We start from the raw sequence: 24562 nt of genomic DNA, 5'->3' as shown, positions 1-24562 counted from the left end.
TTTCCGCTCCTGTGAAAAATGAAAAAGAAATAAGATTCATCAGGTTTAGCTTACAACTCACTGAGAGCAGGTAGTACTACAAATGATTACATTTCTCTTTAATCAGAATACACACTGTTTAGAAATCTCCTATCTTTACAAAATGCCTACTGTAGCAATCCCCTGAGCCTGATCAGGAAATTTCAGTGCTGTCATAATTCAGACAATAATAATAATGTTGTAGTACTGGGCAAGAGATGCTAAAACCAAAGTGCCTTAGATAATGTTTGAACTGATTTGTGGTTTCAACTGGAAACCAGCTGAAGCTGGATTGTATGAAATGGTTCCAGCCCCACAATCATCCTAGCTATAACCAAGTTTCTTATTGGATTATAACTTTATTTAAATTCAGTGCTCAACATAAAATAGAGTGGGTGCCGAATTGAAGAAGTTCTGAGGCAGATGGCCCCATCACCTACATTCCCAATCCAGCAGAGTTAATCTTCCACTCTAGGCTGTAGAGTCACCCAACGCAGTCTGAGGGTAATGTTTTAGGCTTGTTCAAATAATCAGGAGATTTGTTGCTGACTTCAGCAGGTTTGGGATTTTGGTCCTGGAGATAAGAATCTGTCCTACCCACTCAACAGGGCAGAACATCTGTTGTTACTTGTTATCCCTACCTAAAGTGGTGGGAAATGTCCTCTCACATAGATGAGATGCTCAGTCTCCTGCACTTGAGTTGTGCTGTGTGGGAAGTATGATAGACTCAGCACTAATGCTTTACTAGGCCAATAACACTGATTTTTCTCATGTCAGAAACATAGAGAAGAGGAGAAGCTGCCAGCACTCTGTTATTTTTGTTTTTTTTTTTTTTTTTTCCTATTAGTTGGCATTTAGACTGAGAGCATGTTATCTTTGGTAACAAGGTATAGGACAGTTTCCAAGTCACCATCTTTTCATCTGAATATTTAATAAATGGTGTTGCCTATCAGAAGGCTTGGCTTACCTCTTTGAGATCACACTGTGCCGTGCTCTTATTGCCTGAGATAGCTGAAACAACTAACTGTAGAGAGACATTTGCCTGCAAAGACTTTGAACAGTTATGTGGAAGGTGACAAATTGATATAGGGTTAGTTTAATGTATTTGTGGTGTGTGTGTGGTGCATACTGGGCAGCAAGACTGTTCTCCAAGGGTGGAGAAACAAAACAGGCCAGCATGGATAATCAGATTTCCATCTGTCTGATATACAGAGCTGAAATCTTGGTCATACTTTTTATTATTTGTTTACTCTTAGTCCAAAGAATTCTGAAAAATGCAGGCAAGTGGAAGAGCTCCCAGATTGATTTTGCTTGTAATGGGTGGCTAGGGAGAGCTGTAACAGTGGGAGAGTGAGAGTTAGTCTTCTCACTCCCGGTAGGGAGGGTGCCTGAATTCATGTGTTTGCCTGTGGTTTACTTTCTATGTGAAATTAGTTTGACACCCTAGGCAGCAGAGGAGGAAGAGGCTGCTTAGATAACTAAGGGAAAGAGAGTGATGTACCAGCCAAGGCAGGCTGAATGAACCCAGTGCATAAGGATTGAGAGAATGGTGAGATGAACACTGTAGTCAGAAGAGTGTATTTTTCATGGGCAGAAATGGCATTTGTCTAACTCGCACCATCTTTCTTGTGACTGAATTTCTCATGGAAAGTCAGTGGCAGTTAGGGTGACTGTGCTGAATCATTTCATAAATGATCCTGCTGTCAGTTTGCTCACAGCCTGGTCATTAGCCTATTCATTAATGTAGCCAACCTGAACTTGCATTTTCAGCCTACTCTGCTGTCAGTCTGTGGCAGCTTAGTCAGGTCCACTCTAGCAAAGCTTGTATTTCCAAGGCAAGACAAAACAGCCTGTAGAAGTACAATCTCGGAAGTAGTGTTAACGTAATAGTAGAGAAAATATGATACAGATCTATAAAATACATCTATTAGTTGGTGGTATGACTATTTCTAGACTGCTGGGGATGTTTCGTGCATCCATGCTGGTGGCATAGAATTGAATACCTAAGGTGATCCTTACGGGTGGAACCCATACCTGGTGTACTTGCTTGCTGTAGGAAACCACTGTGATATGCAGTGAGGCAGTGGATACACTTTAAAGGATATTGAGAGAGATTGTCAGCTTTCTTAACATATGATCTATATAATAAGTGTGCAAGGACAGGAAATACATATCTGTCATCATTTGACTTATTTAATGGGTACCATTAAATGGGAGTTTTTTGCTTAGGGTATTTCTTTCTTTTTTCTAGTTTTCTGAGAAATTTATGGTTTTAAATAAAGGCATTTTAAAGAGGCTTTTAAAAGCACTTGCTCTCCTTGCTGTGTAGGAGTGTTCTGTGTGGGTAGAGAGAGCAGGATAAACTACTTCATCCTCCTGTGGTGTCACTGCAAAGACAAATCCTGAGCCATAGGCACTGGGCTCAGCTCAGTCATGGCCATTATCCAGCTGCCAACAGCGTGCCCTCTCCTATGCCCTTACATTTGGAGTTCAGAGCTGAAAAGATCATAGGCTTCTTGCAGCCAGAACATCTTACTGAGTGGGCTTTCTGTAGTCAGTTTGCTAATGCAGTTCATTCCAGACAGTCTCTTTCTTCTGCAAATTAAAGACCCCATTGGTTTATTATTGTATTTCCTATGCTTTCTGTTCTAGACCTAAATGATATGTTGACCCCCCATTAAATTGCTTACAAATGACAGGACATGCTTTTTCTTGCCTTCCCTGTGTCACCTCTAGTGCTTTTAATTAATCTCCTTCCTTTCTTCCTCTTCCCCCTACTGTGATCCTTCATGGCCATGCTGCTCATGGTTTTCACCCTCTTTGAGAGGAGCTGTTTCTACAAAGAAAAGGTTGCAAGCTCTTGAAGCCGAGCATGAAAGTAGCAAATGAAATCCTTCAGTGCACTGAGGATGAAAACACTGTTCTAGATCTGGAAAGTGGCTCAGTCATTTTGGGTTTTTAACTTCCATTTCTAATTTTTAAAGCAAAATTGGGATATTTGAATCTCTCCTGAACCTACACTTTAACCCTTCTTTCTGCAAAGGAGAAAAGCAGTACTAGAAGAAAGTGGACCCAAAGAGTCTGATTCATGACCAAATCAAAATGTTTTACTTGCATTTAATGTTAGAATATTCCTTGAAATGCAAACTTTAACTGTGCTTGTTTTTACTCGGTACAGAACTCTTTTTTTTCTCTACGTGCATGGCTGTACAGCTAGCTGAAATGCATACTTGTGCAAGGAAATGTGACTTCTTCAGCTTTATGTACCAGACCGTTGCTGAAAGCAAAGTAAATGAATATCCTGACTGGGCCTGGCACATGTTAACTTCCTATTTCACTTTGCCTGCACAAAAAAGATAAGAGGAATGCCAGCCTTTCCCTTTATCTCACGCAGTAATAATGCACCTCAGCAAAGATTTGAATGGGCCGCAGGATTACTAGGATTGTAATGTCTTGCTTTCCTTTTCAAGTAGGATGACACTAAATGTAATCATCTGTTAGGTCAGATGAACACAATGGGTTCTCAGCTGTAGGCTTTCATCACAGCAGTGATCTTGTATGATTTGGCCTGGCAGGGCTATGGGCTCACAAACATTTTGTTGGTGTCAGGTGTTTGGCACTCAGAACCAGCCACTGAGAGCGGTTGTTATACTTGTGTCTCCTTGCTTCCCAGTCTTTCAGATTTAGAATTAGATTCAGATTAGAATACTGTCACCATTTTCGGTGTGTGATATTTAGAGGAGGCTAATGAAGAGGTGATTGGCTAAGTCCAATTTCATTTATGCGGGCTTGAGTGATAGTCTACTCAAATGCTGCCTTGCTGTGTGCATTCCGGTGGGATCATGGTGCAGTCTAGCAGGATGTTTGCTCAGCTACAGAGCTGGGCTTTTATGGTCTTGGTATTTTCTAAGGAGCAAATTGACAGTGTGGTGTGGTTGCTGCCTTCATTGTGGCTATTTTGTCAAATTCATTTCTGAAAAAGAACACAAACCCAAGCTTTGAAACTATGCATCTCAACACCACAGCATATTTTCTAAACAGCATATGGAGCAGCCACTGCAGCCATGCTTACTGTGCTCTGGTCAGCTGCTTTTTGTAATTTTTCAGTCACAGTGTCCCATGTACTTTGTTTCCCTATCCCTAATGCTCTGTTGGCAGGCTGTCCTACCAGAGAAATGATGATGATGAGGAAGAAGCAGCCAGAGAACGTCGACGACGGGCTCGACAGGAGAGGCTGCGGCAAAAGGAAGAAGGAGATCTATCAGGAGAAGTAATGGAGAAATCGGAAGTTAATGCCCAAAACAGGTAAACATCTGATGTTTACTGACAAGTCAATAGTAATTTTTGTTCAGAGTAGAGAAGTATCCTGAAGAGATCTGTTTTGCTACTTAAATTTCAAGCACCAGGTTTTGCCATCCTTGCTTTAAAGAGGACCTAAGACTGAGGAGCACCAGTGGCTGTGTCTACTCAGTGTGATGGGAGCATCACTGAAGCTGGAGTTGAGGCCATGCTCATGACCCATTCCCAGGTTGTCCTCAGGGCTCTCTATGGGGCAACTCAGCTGGGGCTCACGGAGGGAAATACCTCTGATGCATCCTGCTGTCAGATCCCCTCAGGCATAACTGGGTCTTGCCTTACAAACCTCCACATCTTTTGCCCTGCTTATAGGGGCCATGGTGTCATGAAACCAAGGCACGTGGGACTGGTGGGCACCCAGGCCTCAAGCTGCAGCTGAAACATGCCTGCAAGGTGCTGGGTGTAAGCCCTAGACCTCAGCCCTCATCTGGCACTGCCAGATCATACAGCTACAAACAGCAGGAAAGCTTGTGGAGTGAGGCACCATCATTTCTTCAGTTTCACATAGTCACAAATAATATATCCAGATTTCCAGTAGCCATAACACAACTGGTAGAAAAGAGCAGAAATTAACATTGTGATATCAAAGGAACAGATACTGAGCACAAGTAGCGTTCTATTAAAAACAAGGAGAATGGATATAGATAGGAAATCAGCAACATTTCTGATTGTAGATTATAATCTTTTTCCACAATAGAAGAGAGGATACCCCCCACCAAAAAAACAACAACAACAAAAAAAAAACAAACAAAAAAACCCAACCAAACAACCAACAAAAAACACACTAGAAAGGGGGAAGAAACCTGCACACAGGAGAATTAAACAGCTGAATTTTGAAGGAGTCATAAAACCTCCAGGGACTGAGAGTAAGATCCAGTCCTGATGCCTACAGGTGTTGAATAGCATGTCTTACATTAAGTGCTATGCTCACTCTGTTTTCTAACAGGTTATTGTCATTGTACAATTGACTACAATCACAATGTCACTGCACCCTTAACTGCCAGGCTATCCTGTTATGGGCTGTGGATGTTGTTGCTGAACAAGAGTAGCTTCTTGTTGCTAGAGAAGTCCACTGAAATCAGAAAGTATCTTGCTCGTGTAGCGTCTTCAAAAACTTTGCCTGGTGGGAAGACTGTGCATAAAATGTGTATGCCTCATGGCAAGCTGAAGGAGGCCTTTTAATGCAAGCTAAGGTTGTCCAAGTGTTCTGCTGCAGGCTGCAGAGAGGGAAGATAATTTTTTCGGGGCTGTTCATATTTCAGCTGTTCCAAGTGCCAGGGACCATTCCAGTGCCTACTGAGGTCAGTGAGACTCCTGGGGACTTCAGTGGCTGTTGGAGCTGGCCTGGAAGGGAACTTTTCCAGGCTCTGACATTGTGAAATACCACATTCCTATACATGTAGAAATGCCAAAATTAATCCCCAGAACTATTTTGCTAGATTTTGAAGTATGCAACCTGTTGTGTTTTTAAACCATGGAATGATGTTACAGCAAGTTTTTTTCCTAGAAACAGTTAAGCACATACATTGTTAGAAAGATTTTTTTTTTTAAACACAAAATTGTCACTTTTATGTAGTGTGACAGAAGAGGAAACGAAGCGTACTACAACCACTGGGGGAACAGATGATGAAGCTGCATTGTTGGAGAGACTGGCAAGACGGGAGGAGAGACGCCAAAAACGTCTACAGGAAGCCCTGGAACGTCAAAAGGAATTTGACCCCACGATCACAGATGGGAACTTGTCACTGCCCAGCAGGAGAGAAGTAAACAATGTGGAAGAAAACGAGACCATGGGGAAAGAGGAAAAGGCTGAAACACACCGAGGACGCTATGAGATTGAGGAAACAGAAATGATTACCAAATCATACCAAAGGAACAACTGGAGGCAAGATGGGGAAGAAGAGGAAAAGAAAGAAGAAAAAGACAAGGAGGAGCTACAGGATGAGAAACCAAAGGAGGTCCCCGTAGAAGAAAATCAGGTAGATATGACAGCAGAAAAATCCACAGATAAAGAAGAGGTCATAGAAACAAAAAATCTAACTATAAATGCAGAGGAACACAAAGCAGAGAATGATACAAATGCTGTACTGGAGGGGGAGCAGAGTATAACTGATGCTGCAGATAAAGTGAAGCTTAAGGATGAGGAAGAGGCTGAGGAAGAAAGGAAGAAAGCAGAAGAAAGGGAGAAACTTGAGGCAGAAGAAAGAGAGAGGTTAAAAGCAGAGGAAGAAAAAAAGGCAGCTGAGGAAAAACAGAAAGCAGAGGAGGAGAGGAGGGCAGCTGAGGAAAGAGAGAGGGCTAAGGCAGAAGAGAAGAGGGCAGCTGAGGAAAGAGAGAGGGCTAAGGCAGAAGAGAAGAGGGCAGCTGAGGAAAGAGAGAGGGCTAAGGCAGAAGAGGAGAAGGCGGCAGCTGAGGAAAGAGAGAGGGCTAAGGCAGAAGAGCAGAAGAGGGCAGCTGAAGAAAAGGCTAAGTTAGAAGCAGAGAAATTAAAGGAAAAACAAAAGATGGAAGAAAAGAAAATAGAAGATAAACAGGTAAAAGAGAAGAAAGTACAAGAGGAAAAACCTCAAGCAGCTTTCCTAAGGAAACAGGTACAGTAAACATTTTGCACCAAAATAAGACACCTGTGGTTTGTGAGAAATGTAATGCAAGAAAAAAGATTGAATTGGAATTTCCTCACAAATCTATTGCTGCATTGAGACGACTCATACTTGAGCTCTCTCCCTTGCTCTTTCCTTTAAAAACTAAAGCTCTTTTACTTCTGCTTACCAGTAATGCAGTGCACAACATGCCTGACTTCACCCCATAATTCAAAGAAAACTGCATGTTCAGACCTCTGCATGTTTTTTGCTGCCTTTTTTTCTGAGCTGCTATAAACTGGCCTAATGCAGTAACACATGAGGTGGAGGCAGACACATCTTGACACAAAATATTATGAGCACCTGGTAAACTGTGTGAGGAATGTATGTGTTAAATGCAGTCACAAGAGAGGGCACTCTGCTGGGAGGTGTGAGCATGATGCCATGCAAGGGGGAGAGGCCCAGAAGGGGAATGGGAGCATTGGGAAAGGGTGGAGGGGGCACAACTGCACACGGAGATGTAGGCACAACAGCATATGATGGAGATGTGGCTGCACACTGGACTGGTACATCAACACAGTGTGGAGAAACAAAAGCGCAAACAGATGCAATGTTTTCATATTAAAAATAATATTAAAAACCCAAAAACAAAGGGAGAAGAAAAAGAGGTTAAAATGGAAGCTAAAAAGGAAAAGTTACCAGATGAGAAGCTCCAGACTACCTCCAAAAAAGATCAGGTAACTTGCAAACCATTGATTTGGATGTTGTAAGGAAACTTGAGATAACAAAATAAATAAGAGACCTGTAACTGAAAGTTGCTTGTTCAGCAAAGTACTTAAGCACGTGCTTCACTTCAAGGATGTGGGTAATCCTGCTGAAATAAATAGGGATAAAGCTACTTATGTGCTTAAAGTTAAGTAAATGCTTAAGTATTTTGTTCTTTTGGGGCTTTAGAACCAAGTCCTATTTGTCTTAAAACAAATATTTCAGGAAACTCAGTTTGGTCAATAATGCAAGGATGGTTTGCACGCTAGGGATAATTTTTTTCAGAACTGTATCAACTAATCCATCCTTCTCTGGTTTCCTTCCACTTTACTATGACCTTTTTCCCTATGACTGAGGCCTACTCTTACAAAGTAATAATAAAAATAATAATCTAGGCCCTTTGACCACCTGACTGCCTTAACTAATGATTTTCCCCCAAACTGCAATGCCTTATGGTATAAACTGTGCATACCCAAGATTCTTCTTTTGTTTTAAAGATAAAATCTACAAAATTTACTGCATTGCATTTCCACTGTAAACACAGGAGCTGGTGCCATGGTGTTTTACTGTATGGTAAGTAAATAAGATTTGGAGACCATTTACACTTCAGCTTACAGCTGGACACAGCCATGCTCAATGTTGTGTAGTAGCTGTGCTTTTGGGTCAATGCAGCAAGTATCAAAAAAGCCCCTGTATGAAAAAAAAACCAAACTAATCAGATGTTGAGACTGGTCAGAGTCTTGGACATTTGGACCCATTTGAGTTCAGCCAGGTCTATGTGGCTTAAAGGGAGCCACAGCACAGGGCTCTAGTAACAGGCAGCTTGCTGCCTGCCCAGCTGCTTGGGAGCATTGAGGGTTATAGAGGGTCTGTTCCAGGGTCCTTAGTTTTTGGATTAATTTGAAACATGCTGTAGGTGCTTAGCTCACCCTCAGAGAGTGATGAAGGCAAATCATGTTATGAGGTTCTATGTCTGGTTGCCTGGCTTGCATCATACAAGATACCATGTTTTGAGTAAGGTGCATGTGAAATTGAAAAGGGAAATGAAGTGATGAAGATGGTTAGAAGAAGGGTTTGTAATGAACAGGGAGATTGGCAATACTAGAATAAGTTACTCGAGAAAGGGGATAAGTTGCATGAGACCTAATGGAGTTGCTTTAGAATAGTGCACTAGAAAAAGTAAACAATCACCCTACCCTAAATCAACCTGACTGTGAAAGCAGAAGAAAGAGCTGTGCAAAAAGTAAGGAATAGATTATATTAAACATTCTTCATAAGATAGAATCGGCTTTTAATAGTCACTGTTGCACACAATCTTTGAATATTACAAGTAAATGTAAAAAGGAGGCTGTAACTGACCACAAATATTGATTCTGGGTGGGACTTTAGATGCAATCGTTCTGCTTGTGTTTATGTGGGAGTTGTCCAGTCAACTCCCACTGGAGCTCTCATCATACTTTTAAACCATAGCCACAGGGTTAGATTTTTCCAGGAAATTAGTAAGACTTTGAAAGTGACTTGTGATTTTAGTGCTTCCATTTTTGGATGCTCAAGCTGAGACAGTTTAAGGAAGTCCCACTTTTAGTGCAACGCTGAATGCCCATCCACTGAAAGGTAAATCTTTTGCATGTGTATTAAGCTTGAGCATTCAATGTGTTTTGTTCTGTTTTGTTTGTAATTGTTGTTTCTTGGCTTGTGAAGAAAAATCGACAGTCTCAGACTCCAAACCAAGTCAAGATCAGGTTCCCCTCTCCACTTCTCCCTGCCCTCCCTTCAAAGACATAAAAGTTCAGTGAGGCCTATTTCTGAACCATGTATGCTGTTAAGAGGATGGCAGTATATCCTGAACAAGATTCTGAAGGAATACAGTGGATCTACATAACCAGATTTTGCTTGTGTGGTTGTGCAACACAAGCGTATGTTATTTCTTTATGTGACCAAAATCTGGCCCTCAAAGTTCAGGTTTTGATCAAATCAGCAAGTAAAATGTGTCTCCTTTTCTGAACTGCTCCACAATTTTTGGTTCTCAAAAGTGGCCTGGAAAGTTTGTAAGAACAAGCTTTCTCATGATGTGAGACTCCTGGTATTTCCTGCTTCTAGTTTGGCTAGACGTGCTGCAACAGTTGCTGTTCTCATGGTATTTGGGTATGGTAGTTGGCTCTAAATGGAAGCCCTAGACCCAGATGCCCACAGCTTTTAAGTCACCAAGTAATTAAGCCCAAATAAGGAATTAAATTTGCCAAATGGCTCCAACCTCAGTAACTGATTCACTGTGGTCTGAAGGTGTTCAGACTCTAGATTTAGAAATCTCAGCTCTCAAATATTAGCATAACACCCTAACAGGAAAGAAGCAGTGTAGAGAAAGATTAAAATATAAATAGATAAAGCTGGAAATTAGCTAAACATACTTTTGGTTGTGTTCCATCTTGACTTGACGGTCAAGATTTGTGAGTGCATGTGAACTGTTTTCAGCAGTTCCACGTAATACCACCTGTTTACTCCAACTGGAGTCAGTGTAGTCCTTTTTACTGAATTTATCAGAAGCTGAATTACGCTGTAATTTAGGGAAGCACTGAGACAAGGGAAAGTACTTTTTCTGTTACCTGCCTTTGGAATGGGATGTAATGGTTTCTGCTTCTGTGCTAATGGATCTCTGTTTTAGCATTAAAATTAGTAGGAGAAGGATTGGGCCCAAAAGCTGTGTAATGTTTCTGTAATATCTTGTTTTATCATCTTTTTGAAAAAAGAGGCCAAGCTGTATTAGTGGTTTTCTTAAATGCAGACACATTGCCATAATTCCTAGTGGTTTCTGAAATGCTATTTCTTAACCTATTAATTTTTAAACTGTATTGGTTTAATATTAGTTTTCTCAGTGATTTCAATTAAGATGTAAGAGACATGACCATCCCCAGTGGACTTCAATACATCAGGCAGCTGGAAGTATTGGCTTTTTCATGAGACTTAGAAAGGTCTTGATGAAAATCTCAGCAAAGGAAATCCTGTGCTCTCAAACTCCCAACACAGACATCCTGGCATGTGAAATCTTGCAACAATCAACATCGTCGGTTTTGGTATCACCCTGACTGGGACTGATGGGTTAGGAGATTGCTAAGAGGCTGCAGAGATTTTTGCTGTGAACATGATCATGAGCTACAATCTTGGCCAGATTTGGGAGCGCCCAGAAGATGTTACAGTCTGGTGGCATTCATTAGGCTCTGTGAATAGCCCTGGTTGTCTCAGCCCAGCTCCTAGAAGAAAGAAAACCATTCCTTGAGGCTGCTAGTAATAATGGTCTTGTTTGCTAGCAGTTGCAGCATCATGGCCAAAGAATGCACAGTCATGGAAACTGAACTGCCTTTTGTCCATCAGGGCACCTCTGCCAGGTCATGGCTAAAGCCCGTTGGCAGGAGAGAGTGAGGAAAGTCTGCATTGCTGCTGCCTGCTCTCAGGACAGAGCAAATGCCTGTGTGGGTTGTGTCCAACATCCCTCATCAGTGGCAAATTTACTCGAGTAGTTTAACGACCCAGTACTGACTTGTAACGTGTGGCACCTTGGCATTGTCTGTCATATCAGTTTCTGCGAGCAACCAAACTGGCCTCATGTGAAGTCACAGGCTGATTTTGGGACTTTACTCAGCAGCTTCATTCAACGCCTTAGGAGGATCTTGACTTTGAAGACTCTGAACTCATCCTTTATTGATAAAGCTATTACATCTCTGGAAGTTCCTTTTTGATGAGAAAGGATAGAAATATGACTTGATTTGGATGTGGGTGTGTGCATTCATTTTTTATTTCAAGATGCATCTTGGAGCACCATAAAAGAAGTTGTGTTGCAGACAGGACTGTTAGAGAAGTTCTTTCTCTTTCTAGTTAGCAAAGGAGATGGCAACAGCCTTCCAAGGCAGAAAAGTATTTTTTTTTCTAAAGGTGTTCATATGAATTTTTCACTGAAGGTATTTCTTACTTGCCAGCTACAATATTCCTCCAACACAGTAGAGCTGGGGGAAAAAAAAATTTTTGGACATAAATATTCCATCTACTGCAGTTGACAGTTTGTTTAGGCTGGTAGTCTAACTAACTGAGTGGGAATAATTCTACTTGAGCATAAAGAACTTAAATCAGTTCATATCCTCCTCCTCTTATCAGCATCTAGCCATGACTCAGCATGCTGATATCAGTCCATCTGGGGTATTGATAAATACTTCAAGCTCAGAACTCTGAAGCAATACTGGAGAGTGAAGTCCGTGCACTACACTTGATTACTATTAAGAATTTTATGACAAAACTTTGTAGCAATAGAGGGAATTTTTTCGCTAGTGTTTCCAGAGAGAACATTTGCTTCTTCATAGGTTTAAATATTAATGTCTGATAACACTATCCATGACTAGCCCCTGGCAGGACTGTGCCTTTTTGTCAGGGCAAGTTTTACTCTGATATAAAGAGAATTTTGTGTTTTGGCCATTATTCTTACAATACTGAAGTATCCATCTGCTATGACACTGGAAATAATATGAACTTTGTCAAGCAAACTTGATTGGTGAAGGTTATGTGTTATTTCTGCTGTGACAATGCCCTAAACCTTGTACCAAGAAGGTATCAACAAACCTACTCCCAATGAGTTTGCAACCCAAGATCTTAATAGGCAACAGATGTATGATGCTGCAGGAAGAGGGTTGGGGTGCCTGAGTGGGGTGCAGTTGCAGAATAAAGCAATGTGGGAGCATAATCCTATGGCTGCAAAAAACCTTCACAGAAGACTGATAATTTTATTCAAAACGTTTTCATCTTTAATTCAGGTCAGGACAGCAGGGTGGTGGTTGGTCACAGTTTAGAGCTTTACAGACTACTTCTGCCATAAAGCACATTAACATTTTGAATACACTTGCTTAGGTAATCATTAATACCGAGAAAATTGTGTTCCTCACCTGTTACTTAGAATGTCTCATTGCAACTTATTTTCTTTTTCTTTTTTTTTTTTTAATTCTTTGTTTTGTTTGTTTCTTGGTTTTGTTCTATGATTTATGGTATCTACTGAGCAGGTAAAAGATGACAAGGATAAAGTCAAAGCACCAAAAGATGAGATGAAAAGTATCTGGGATCGTAAGAGGGGAGTTCCTGAACAAAAGGCACAGAACGGAGAACGTGAACTCACTGCCTCAAAACTTAAATCTACTGAGAATGCTTTTGGGTAAGTTCCAAGTAAGCATTGGGCTTGCTTATGTTATAGCAGAGCCGGGGGCCATCTCTGGGTCTCTGCTTAACAGCCTGGTAGCGGCTGAGTAGAACACTTGGGTTGGCAACCTCAGAAGAGGCTCTAGCATTCATTGGGTTGTAGGTATGAGTTAAAGCTTTTGGCCTGTTTTCTAATGAACTGCCCCCACATTGTTGCAGTAACAAAATGAAGTACAGAGAGCAGATGTAAATAGCCTTGCTCCCTCACCAGAGACAAGTGGCTTGTTTTCGCTCTGCTGGGGCTTTCCTTCCTTAAAGGATATTTATTTCTAATATCTGCACAGAGGTCGATAATGACAACAGCCTAGGTTTTGTGTTCTCTAATTTTTTGTCAGATCTCAGCCTTTACTAATTAACCTATTTCCAGTTACTCACCTGCTTTTAATCAGACTCTGCATGTCAGTACGGAGCACAATGCAGTTCGTAACTGTTGAAAGAGCTCCTCCCTTGATTTCAAGGCAAACCTTGGAATTAATGACTTCTTTATAAAAGTAATTTTTCAGTTAGGCAAAAACCTCTCCTAGCCAAAGTGTTCTACTTTTATCTTTTTTTATAAGCTGTGCCACAGCTCAATTTTTATTTTTTTCGTTTTCAAGGAAACATTTGCCTTGTGGTTATACTGGGAAATTCAATGAAGGTGGCAAATTTCTAGTGAAAAGTTTATTAAAAAAGGATTCTGCCTGCTAAGAGGAGGGGGTACATGAAGCAGAGCAGAAGTTCTTCCTTGTAGCAGAAAACCAAGAATGAGTAGGTTAGAAATCTAATCTTTTTTCCTTCTGAACCTCTCTTCCTCTTACTTTGATACAGCCAGAGAAAAGGTTAATCTCTCCAGGCACTTTGAGAAATCTGTGCATGGCAGATGGGATTTGCTGTTGTATCTCAGCATTCCCTTCATGATTCTTCCGGGAAAAACAAACTTTCTCAAAATAAAATGCGGTTCAAAAGTCCCTGGAGACACCCTGACCTAAGGCCAAAAGACAGACAGAGATGGAGATGGAATAGCAGGAAATTGGCCTTGCTCAGAACTGTCCTGCTTCATGACTTGGGTCACATCATCAATAACATGAGAATGGTTTTCTAAAAATATTTTTGTTGTGTTTTCATTTGCTTTACTTCATGTGGGAGACAGACCTTAGTGGCAACATGTAGATTTGAGTTTCCACTCTTTTTTTTTTTTTTTCTTCTGTTTTTCTTCTACTATTTCCCAAATGTGGGAAGAAGCCTGTTAAATAGCCTTTTATCAGCTGAGTAGAAGACATGGGTTGGCAATGTCAGCAGAGGCTGTAGTGTTCATTGGGCGATTAGGTATGAATTAGAGCTCTTGGCCTATTTTCTAATGAACTTCCCCCACACTGATGGGCTTTGTTTGGAACTGTCTTTATTCTTGCTTTTACGTGAACATATCAAATACTAGTTAGGAAGCATGTAGCTTGGCTAACTGCGGTGGTGAAGACCTGAGAATAAAATACGGTAGTGGAGGCTAAAGAAAAATCTTACCTGTGTCTACTTCAGTCAGTAAGAGAAATACAGAATAAAACTCCATTTTATGCATCACAATTTCTCCTCCCTAACTGTACTTGCTCCAGAAATACGGCCAAGCAACCAAAACCAGAAAAAGACATGATGAAAAATATTTTCCCCCAAGACAATCTGCAGAAAGAGAAAGCTTAAAGAAAATGAGCAGTTGCAGAAAATGAAAATGTTGGTGTTTTTTAACTTAAAATTGAAAGCTTTAAACTATTCACTCAGGGAGGTTTTTTTAGCTTACCGTTCCCATCTCCCCTCCCAGCTGCCTCCGTATGCTTGTACAGGACTACAAAAGCCCTAAATATGATGTAACATGGGTTTTTTTCCATATTATTCTGACATTTTTGGCTCCCACAAGCCATTTCTTTCCTTTTCCTCCTTGTCTGAAAGCTGGAACTCTTTCTCCACCCAGCATCTCAATATTGATTTCCCAATGTCAGCAGTAGGGAACAGAGATTCCCAGAATCTGTTGAAAAGAGAGGAGTTTGGGAGGTGGAGAAAAATAAGAAGAATGACGGCCAGTTTGTTGATACTATTTTGAATTGTGCAGAACCAGTAGGGAAAGTCCTGTAAACTGCATGAGAATAAAATAAACTAGAAACTTTAAAAGTGCTTCTTTGTAAGGAGAACAAAATAGGCAATTGAGGTCTCCAAACAAAAATGTTAAGACTAGGTTCTACCTTTGGCTTCTATCAGTTGAAAGCTGAGAATAGCTGTTAAATTCATTGAGGCTATCTGTACTGAAGTCATTGAGGATTAATGTTTCTTCTGTGCTGATATAAAACAGAGTGGCTATTTATTAAGAAAATCTTGGCAAATGTTATGTTCTTAGCTCTCTTAGTTCTGAGGTCTGAGTATTTGCCCTTGCTGGGGATACCATTATGTCTATCAGAAGTGACCTTTTGCATCTTAATTGTCCCCAAAGCTTGCAGGTCTGGGTGGGCTGGCAACACAGACTTCAGAGCCAAGAGACAAAAATAATTAAAATTGATGAGGTTCCTGGGATGTTTGCTATAGGAGATTACAACCTTGCAATGAAGCAGGACCATCTTAAAATAGCTAGGGATTTCTCATGGCCTGTGCAGGATAGATGGACTGGTTCCTTAGAAATACTTAGTGCCTTATAGAGGCGTGTGGAACATTTTGAGTTCTCATTACCTCTGCAAACTGAATCAGAGGTATTTCAGGCTGGACACACGAAATCATACTTCACACCTCAAATATTGGTCCTCACGTTGTTTTTGAGTGGGTTAAATAAAATTTCAAATAAAATTTCCAATGTTTCCTCACAATGCTTTAGGTAATTATGTATTTATTTGTCATTGAGAAAGCTTGAGTTCCTTTTTTTAATTAGGCATCACTACGTGACACAAGCCCTTATTTGTGATCACTTACATTAACTTGATGTTTATGGTGAAGGGTGATCTTGTGGTTCTACTTTCATGGTTTAAGTGATTCCATTGCAAAAACACTTTTAGGAATAGGGCCTGGAACAGAAAATAATTGTGATAAGGTGATATTATGGAAATATACATTATGTACTTGTAACTTTAGGTTAGAAAATCAGATATGAGAGTGTACTGAGGGTACATACATTCACAGACCCCTGGGACATTTTTATTTTTTTTTCTTTAGCCTGACTTTGCGATGTTACACTCTTGCATAGAGACGACACTCTAAAACCATGTAAACACATTGCAAAAGAAATGCCAGGTCCTACTACTTTGGTGTTGAACTTGCATAGATGAAGTACAGCAGCTGAATTCACATAATAGCATCAATTTGGTTATGCTATTTTGCCTTATGTTTTTTAACAATACAATTCCTAAATCATGTATGCCATGCTAGAATCAAATTTCATCCAATGTGGTAAGATCACATGGGGGCAGAAAATTCTGTTAGTAGATTCTATTGTGATATTGAAACCACAGATAGTTCAATTCTGGTCCTACAACCTCTTTTATATGGTTAATTCCATCTGGATGAGGTGCCTATCTGAAAAGCAACATTGTAATATTGGGTGTGATTCACCAGACTGAAAATTTATGTGGTATTCTTCATATTGTCATCTCTAATCTGATCATCTCTAGCAGTTATTGTTATTGTTGGAATGCTTGATTCGTACTGTCTTGTGATACTATACTCTACAACACTCTGGTTGCGTTAATGAAGTCATTAATATCCAGCTTTGTTAAATGCCAAAAGAACAGAGCAGAAAGCTTTTTTTAAAAAAATCCCTTTCTGTCTCTTGTGAATAGCACACTGATACCTCTTAGGTACCTATCTCCTTGTCAGCAGTAATATTAAACGCACTCAGGGAGCAGACATTTGTCTAAACACTGCTGTAGTAATTGTTTAACTAGGTGATGCTATCTGACTGTGTTGAAAGTATGCACTTCACCTATGCAGATTCTTTGGGGTTTGGGGCTTTTTGGGTATTCTTTCTGTCTCATATATTACATTTGGTTGGAAAACTTCTGTTTTCTTTGGTGGAAAGTTGCCTTTAATAAATAATTTCCAGTTCCTTAATAAAGAGTCATACTTTCCCTGGAAAATCTCAGCAAAAGATCTGATGAACCTTTCTGTTCATACAGGCTGGGATAGTTAAAGTGATAGGTGTTATAGATGAGATAGGAACCTTTTTAGGTTTTCAAAACACTGTTGAAGCTGTAAGGTTCTGTCCCCTCTCTTATCTCCTTCTGTTTTTCCCAAGTCAAGTAATTTGTTCTGTCCCCAAAGATGCTGGTTTTTTTCTAGAGGGTTTATAAAAAAACACTTGCCTTTGAAAACAGAGGATTAGTGTATCTCTAATTATATAGAACATTGCATAATATTTTTGCTATGACTTTTTTCTGTGTAAATTTATCTCATTAAAAATCAACAGAGAGCGGTTAGTTAGGGGTTTCCATTGTTTTGTTTTCTGTATGAAACACAATAAGCTTTTGGAAGTGTTTCCTTTGTACACAAACTGCAGAGCAGAGGTGTGAAACTGTAAGAGTTTACTGTATACCATAGAGATGCTGATGAGATATGACACCTCTTACTGAAGTTACATGAGATGTTAAATATTTCAAGCTGAGTTACTGAATTCTTTTAAAAACGGAGGTGTCTTGAGTTCTTAGGCAGGGTGGCACAGCTCATGTGCACACAAGCATGAGACACTCCTTCCTCACTGACAGTGGATGGGAGAGGTGCTCCTTTTAGTATCCCAGCCTACCAACTCCTGATGAAAATGTTTTGGGCCTGTCATAGTTTGCAAGGAACAAAAGGTCTTATAAGGCAATATCTTTATGTGCCAGGCTGTTGTGTTGCTGTTGAGCGTGTGGCAGCAGGTGGCTCTGGCCAGGAGGGGAAAACCTGTGGTGCATCACCTTCTCTTTCATTTCTTTCCCAGCCGCTCCAACTTGAAAGGGACCACAAATGCAGAGGAAGCAAAGCTGGGGTCTCAGGTTGAGGCTGGAAAGCGGCTAGAAGATCAGCGCCGTCGCCGAGGTGAGAATGAGGAGTTTGAGAGGCTGAAGGAGAAGCAGCAGGAGGCAGCAGCAGAGCTGGATGAACTGAAGAAACGGCGGGAGGAGCGCCGGAAAATCCTGGAGGAAGAGGAGCAGAGGAAGAAGCAGGAGGAGGCTGAGAGAAAAGCCAGAGAGGAGGTAAATGTAAAATACAAAGTATTTGACTCTGGTTTTATTCCCTTGTTGTTACTACTTTACTTCCACTGGCCTTAGATTAGTTGAAGACACTTTACAGCAGTGTCTGCACAGACACTTTTAGGCAAAAAAGTTGGTGGCGTTGGATGTTGGTGGGTCTGTATTTAACAAGAGGGCAAAATAAGGCCAAGAGGGACTGACTCATAGGTGAGAAAGAAGCGTGTAACAAAGACGGTAAGACCAAACCCAAGCATACAGGCCAAAGTGTGCTGCTTCTTGCATCTAACGTTACTGTGTGGAGAATGGCTGCTGTGACTTTGCCTCATGTTACACCCTTTAACTGGGCCCTCTGGGTTGTGTGCTTTTCTGGGCATTGCTGTTTCTTAGTGTCTGTCGGGAGATGGTCTGTTGCCACAAATCTTGATTTCAAATATGCTACCCAGCATTAAAATGGCCCCATTTTCTAACCCTCAGATTTAACTACAAGTATGCCATACTTGATATCAAGCGACCACATCACATAGATGCTCTAGGGAGGACCTGAGGTAAAATGCACAGTCATGCAGCATAGAAGGAAGTGTTATAGTTTGAGCCTTGGGAAGGGCAGGGCTCTAATATATGTCTTCACAAGTCAGGATTTCACCTGCGGTAGTTGCAAATTTCTTATCTTCTTGGGGATGGAAAAAGTTGGGGGCAGTGTTATAGCCACAGAGTCTGTAATTTATTCAGGGTGTCTTTCTGAAGTTACACAAATTTAATGACAAAGTGCATGTCAATATTCATCTGCTGCAGATGAGCTGGAATGCTAATGTTATATATAGTTATGATGGACTAGATCTCATTAGGAAGATATTCTTGTCTAATTAAATATTGAGTACCCAGCCACATCTGTTTGCTTGTACTTCCTCTGCCGAGGGACTCTATAAATAGGATTTCCAAATCTCTGGTGCATCATTTAGGAATCTTAGTTGTTTGGAAAACAAATGGTAGATGAATAATAATAGTATGTGGCAGCTGAATGCCAACTGCTTTAATATATTAAGCTCTTTACAGTAGAACTCAATAGAGGCTGAGATTGCACAATACCTTGCTGGTCAGACCCTGCTGACCAGTGCTCGTAATGGTTGTGCTTTGAGGGCTTCTGGTTTGACTTGTAGTTTATGAAGTAAAAACTCATGTTATCTCTTTGGAGGGAGACTAAGCATTTAACCTTCAGGGTTTGTGGCACCTATTGATTTTCCCTTGTGAAGTATTAATCTTGGCACAAGTGCCAGAGTAGATGAACAGAACAGTACAATGATGATACATGAGGATACAGAGAAAGTGAAGTTGTGTATTTTTATAAATGCGGGTTTTTTCTCTCCTTAAGTAGCACTATATGGCAATAAATCTGGTGACCTCACTGTGAGGAGACACTACAGCAGCACAGACTTATGTCTTCACTGCTTCCTTAACACTGTGATGGATTAACAGCAGTATATTCCTGCATTTCAGATAGGTCATTGAACTTTTTTTGACTGACATAAAAATCTATTCTTAGAAGATTTGGTAAATGTTTGCAGGATTGCAAAGCTCTGTAAAGGTGATGTAGTTTCTGAAAGAATAAGTGACGTTTCATATTTTTTAAGGAGGAAAAGAGGAGAATGAAGGAAGAAATTGAAAGAAGAAGGGCTGAAGCTGCTGAGAAACGTCAAAAGATGCCAGAAGATGGCATATCTGAAGACAAGAAGCCGTTTAAGTGTTTCAGTCCTAAAGGTTCATCTCTCAAGGTAACTCCTCTACTAACATCTATGTAGTACATGAAAAGTAATAGGGGTTGCAGTCCAAACCAACAGCCAGACACCAAAGCAATGTGCAAATACTTGAAATCAGACTTGAGACAGTGCTCAGAAATAGATCTTAGCCTGAAACTTTTAGCTGAAAGACTTCATTCGTTGGGGTGATTGAAAATTAGAGATCCTCTCTAAAAATAGAATCTAGAAAAAAGTTACCTGTTCTTGTTGATGAAAAACGTCTGAAAAGGATCTTCAGCTTCAAGAGAAAATTATTTTGGAAATTTAAAGCTGTATTACTGCATCGATTTTCAGCGTTGATTTGTTACAGGAGTGCTTTGTGAACTGGATAAAGATCACAAATGTTCTCTCTCTCTTTCTCCTTCCGCATCCACAATTACTTTCTTCCTTGCCAGATTACTTTGTCTTTAACCATATCCAGCCCAGTCATCATTAATTGAAACTGCCCCATATGGGAGTTCTAGTTTATGTCTAATCCCCCTAAAAATAACATCTAGAAGTACTGGGCTGGATTTAATTTTCTTATGTAACAGGGAAAAAAACAAACCCTTCTGATGCTGCAGGAATTTCTAAGTGGTCTTTTGTGGCCTGTTTTATATTGGAAGTCAGATAAATCAATTAAATGGCCTTTCAGCATGGAAGAGGAATCCTGCCCCACTGAAATTATTGGGAACTTTGTTTTGGTATTCAGTCCAGTTGCTTTCTCAGCTCAAGCCCAAACTTCAGAACTATTAATTGTTTTCAGCTATCTTCCTTTTCTCATTTTGTGTCGTTAGTCATTTAAGAATCCAAAATGTTTGTCAAAAAAAGACCCCTTAGTGAGCACCAGGAGAGGAAAGAACCGGGCAGGAAGTTATCAGGTAGGAGCTCATTGAAGCATGAAGTGGATCTCCATAGGATTAAGAACTGCATTTGTTGAATGACAAATTTCTTTTGGTCAAAATTACATTTCCGCTCACAGAGAAGCTACACTTTGAAGCAGCCTGCAGCTTCATCCCTATGCTGTTTTGGGTCGAGTTCTAGCAAATACAGTGTCCAAATGCTTTTGACAGGACTTGCCTTTGACTTCTGAGGCACATCTGAACCTGAAATACAATGACAGAACACATACAGCTGTAAACAAAGATTGCAGTTTCATGACTTGCTCCTATTAGATAAACCTGGTCAGACACTATAAATGTGCAGCTTCTTCCCAGCCCTCCTGGGAGGGCTTCTTTTTCTTCCTTCTGTTTATTGAGATGCCTTTTGTGTCATAGATTTGGAGTTTTAATTCACAAATGACTCAGAAGAGAGGAAATTATACTTGAAAGCACATAATAGAAAGATATAGATCATAATTTTGGAGAGAGTGGGAATAAACACTGGATTTGGCAGGAGGTTAATAGCTTTTAGAGAATTTTTGGAGTGATGCTACGCTATTTTACTGAGTGTATTTTTAGAGGAAAGCTGGAATTTTCCAAATGTCATTAAGCATCCAAGGTCTATTTTTTTTATGATGGTAATTGCTGATGGTTTTTATGGCTTGTTAGGTAGAAGTTGTTTGTTACAAAATCTGTTATATGCAACTCCGTGCACATTTTTTCTCCTTCTCTGTTTCTCTTTGAGAAATTGGTGATACAGTACACATTCCAATCCGATGTCTGTGTGGCCAGAGTAGATGTAATGCTGTTGAACTTCACACCCTGAACTGTTTCTTGGATTTCTGTGGTCAATAGCTGAGGAGAGAATAATCTCATTTTAATAACCTGATCTCAAATTTGGTGTCAAACTCCAGGTTTTAGAAGACAGTATATTTTGTTACCTTTCATTAAGACAGACTTCTCAGGCTGGTCTAACCTGGTTGGTACGCAGCTTTCTCATTGCCTGTTATGCACTGCCCAAGTTATCTTTTGACTTGTAAAACATCTGGCACGTATATTTTCCCTTGATGAATGTATCATCTGGTTAGATGTGTCACGAGTCATGTGAGAACCCTAAATGCACAATTGTGGGTGGGCGGTTGGAATTAATAATGAAAAAAGGGACGCTCAGTATTAAAATACTGTATAATACATGTGCACATTCTGAATTCTCCTGTAACACAGTCTGGCAAAGCACCTTTTTCTCCTTCCTTGTCCTTCTTGGGGTGATAATTTTTTTGGAAGAAAAGTAAGTTCCTGGGAGTGACTTAGATGAGGAAAGTAGGGCATGCCGTTTACCAAGTGAACTACAAGAACAAAGGAAAGAAGGGAAATAAACTGAAAAGCAGTGTGGCATATTACTTATGGACATATATCTTATGGGCATTGCATTTATCCATTAGGCATGGCATGGGCTAGCATGACATGCAGACTCAGAACTGATGTGCAACTCATCTCCATGTATTACACGGCTCATGGATGCACATATATAAATGTATGTATAGCAACACGGGCATAATATACATACGTGGTTATATTTAGAAAGAACTACTGTGATTATCTAGTCTGGCCTCTAAGAAATCACAGCCTGCACAGTGCTGATTGTTATTTTAACTATCAAATACAGTATTATTACTAACCCCCCCATGAGGGCTGGTCTTTTCAGAGGAGACAGTGAAGAGGAAGAGTGCAAAGTAAATACAGATCAAGTTCATCACTAGCTCAGGGACAGAAGCAGCTTGGATTTCTCAGGCCTGGTGGAGTCCCTGTGGGCAGCAGCAGCAGTACCAAACCTCTGTTCGACCTCTGCCCTCTCTCTTGTTTGTTTTTGTTTTGGTCTTGTTTGTTTGGGTGTTTTTTGTGTGTGTTGTTGTTTTTTTGTGTGTTTAGTTTGGTTTTTTGGTTGTTTTTGGGAGGAGTGTGTGTGTGTTTGGTTGGTTGGTTTTTTTTTAATAAAGACAAAGACTGGAACAACTTCTGCTGCTTTCCCATCCTGCTCCAGCTCATGCTTTCCCTACTTTAGTTCACATATAAATGGTGCTGCACTAGAAGAATGAGATTTCCAGCATAATCTTTGTTCATTTTCCTTTTTAGACAAGTTCATTCCTCATGTTTTCTTTGGGAGGGAGTATTATTGACTTCTTGTATAACTATTCTCTAGGTTAATCAGGAGAGAACAGGATATTTCAATACTAAGTCTCCTTTTGGGGGTAAGCTCCACCACTACAGAAATGCAAAAGCAGTTAGGCACTGAGGGGAGGAAGCAATGGCAGGAGGCCAGGAGCCTGGGATATCTCCTGTCTTTGCAGAAAATGTCTCCTGGGAGTCACAGAAACACAGGATTATGTGGCAGCCTGTGCTCTCTGCAAGGCAATGCTGACAGCTAAGGCAGAAGACAGGACTTTTCAGGGCTTGAGATTTTTTTTTTTAATTTTCTTAAAAGCCTGTCTTGTCCTATCTTATTATTGCTCTCAATACCTGACAGCTGGATCAGTGACTGGAAAGAATTAGACTCCACACAATCAGTTCTTCCTAGATGAGCTACTCTTGCAGCTGAGGGAAGGTACAGTGGTAAGAATAGGATTTGTGACATTTGTTTTTCCCCGTCTTTGATGCTGATGGCAGCACTCTGGTGTGGCAGGTAAACTGGAGTAAATTGGTGCACTCTGCACAAATGCTGCTGACAGCAGGAAAAAGCCTAACTGTGCTTAATGAAGCATAAGAGCACGTGAGCCACTCGGGGAGGATAAGGAGAAGCTACATTACTCCCAGTGACTACCACTCCAAATACATTTCCACTAGGTTCTTCCACCTGTTGGATTACAATACAGAGACTTCTGTTTTCTGTGTGCATTTCTTATTCCACTTCCTCCTTGACCCATTCTTTGAGAAGAGTTTTCCTATATATCAGTTTACAACACTTTCTTCGAATAATATCTAATACCCAGTTTAAAATTCCTAAGAATCATTTAATACCATCGTATGAAAGGAATTTTACTGGGCACATCTAGATGCTTTTAGTTTCCCAAGTCACTGGCTCAAATTGTGTGTTAACTCATTCCTCTTCCATTCTGTTTCTGTTCTCAGAGAATGTACAGGCAGAAAACAGAGCACTTTGACACCCACATTTTAACTGCATTTTAATAGGCACAGTCAGCAATTGCACAGTCAGCAAACAAAACATATCTATATAATATTGAATGTGGATAAATGCATACATATATCTCTGTATAACACCTTGCTTAATTTAATCCTTGCCACCTGTATGTGCTGACCCTGTTGAGTAAGGCCCTAAACAGGTGTGAGAATCCATATGGTTTTGATTTATGTTGATTGGTTTCATTTTGCCTGACTTTACCAGCAGAAGGGTAGTTGTCCATCTAAGCATTTTGTTGTCTAATCTAAGCTTCATTGGGAGTTAACAGAGCGAGTGCCACCCTCAGTGGATGAGCAATCCCACCTTTCCGAGGGTGAGGTGAGCTTTTCCACCTCTCCACTGACTATAGAGGGAACCAAAATGAGTAATTTTAACTAAATGCTTAACTTTCAAGCAGCTGAGGTTAGGTGGGAGAGATGCAGCCTGAGATTCTGTGTTCTTTCTATCTGGTCATAATTTCATTAGAGGCTGGCAGGTTGATTTTTTTGGAGTACGTGTGTATTCTGCGTCAGAGGCTTTGGAAAAGTATTCCATGGTGACAAAACATAGTCCAAGTTATTTAACAAGATCCTGTAAAATGAATGCAAGC

The 24562-nt window shown here is 40.4% G+C and overlaps 1 protein-coding gene across 12 annotated transcripts in view; it reads left to right on the top strand.

Annotated features, from left to right (window-relative positions):
- CALD1 (caldesmon 1) overlaps positions 1-24562 on the top strand; it is a 246248-nt gene that overhangs the window by 206390 nt on the left and 15296 nt on the right. For 11 of the 12 annotated variants that reach the window (XM_080391500.1, XM_080391504.1, XM_080391501.1 and 8 more), the window contains 6 exons: positions 4177-4323; positions 5951-6965; positions 7607-7690; positions 12758-12906; positions 17872-18127; positions 19753-19893. In XM_080391500.1, coding sequence (XP_080247626.1) covers positions 4177-4323; positions 5951-6965; positions 7607-7690; positions 12758-12906; positions 17872-18127; positions 19753-19893 — 1792 coding nt within the window. The remainder of the gene's footprint in view (positions 1-4176; positions 4324-5950; positions 6966-7606; positions 7691-12757; positions 12907-17871; positions 18128-19752; positions 19894-24562) is intronic. The other variant, XM_080391496.1, reaches the window with a different exon arrangement.

The sequence above is a fragment of the Falco punctatus genome (genome assembly GCF_963210335.1).
Source record: "Falco punctatus genome assembly, chromosome: 6".
Taxonomy (NCBI): Eukaryota; Metazoa; Chordata; class Aves; order Falconiformes; family Falconidae; genus Falco; species Falco punctatus.
The sequence above is the reverse complement of the archived record's forward strand: the minus strand, read 5'-3'. Positions and strand labels throughout refer to the sequence as shown.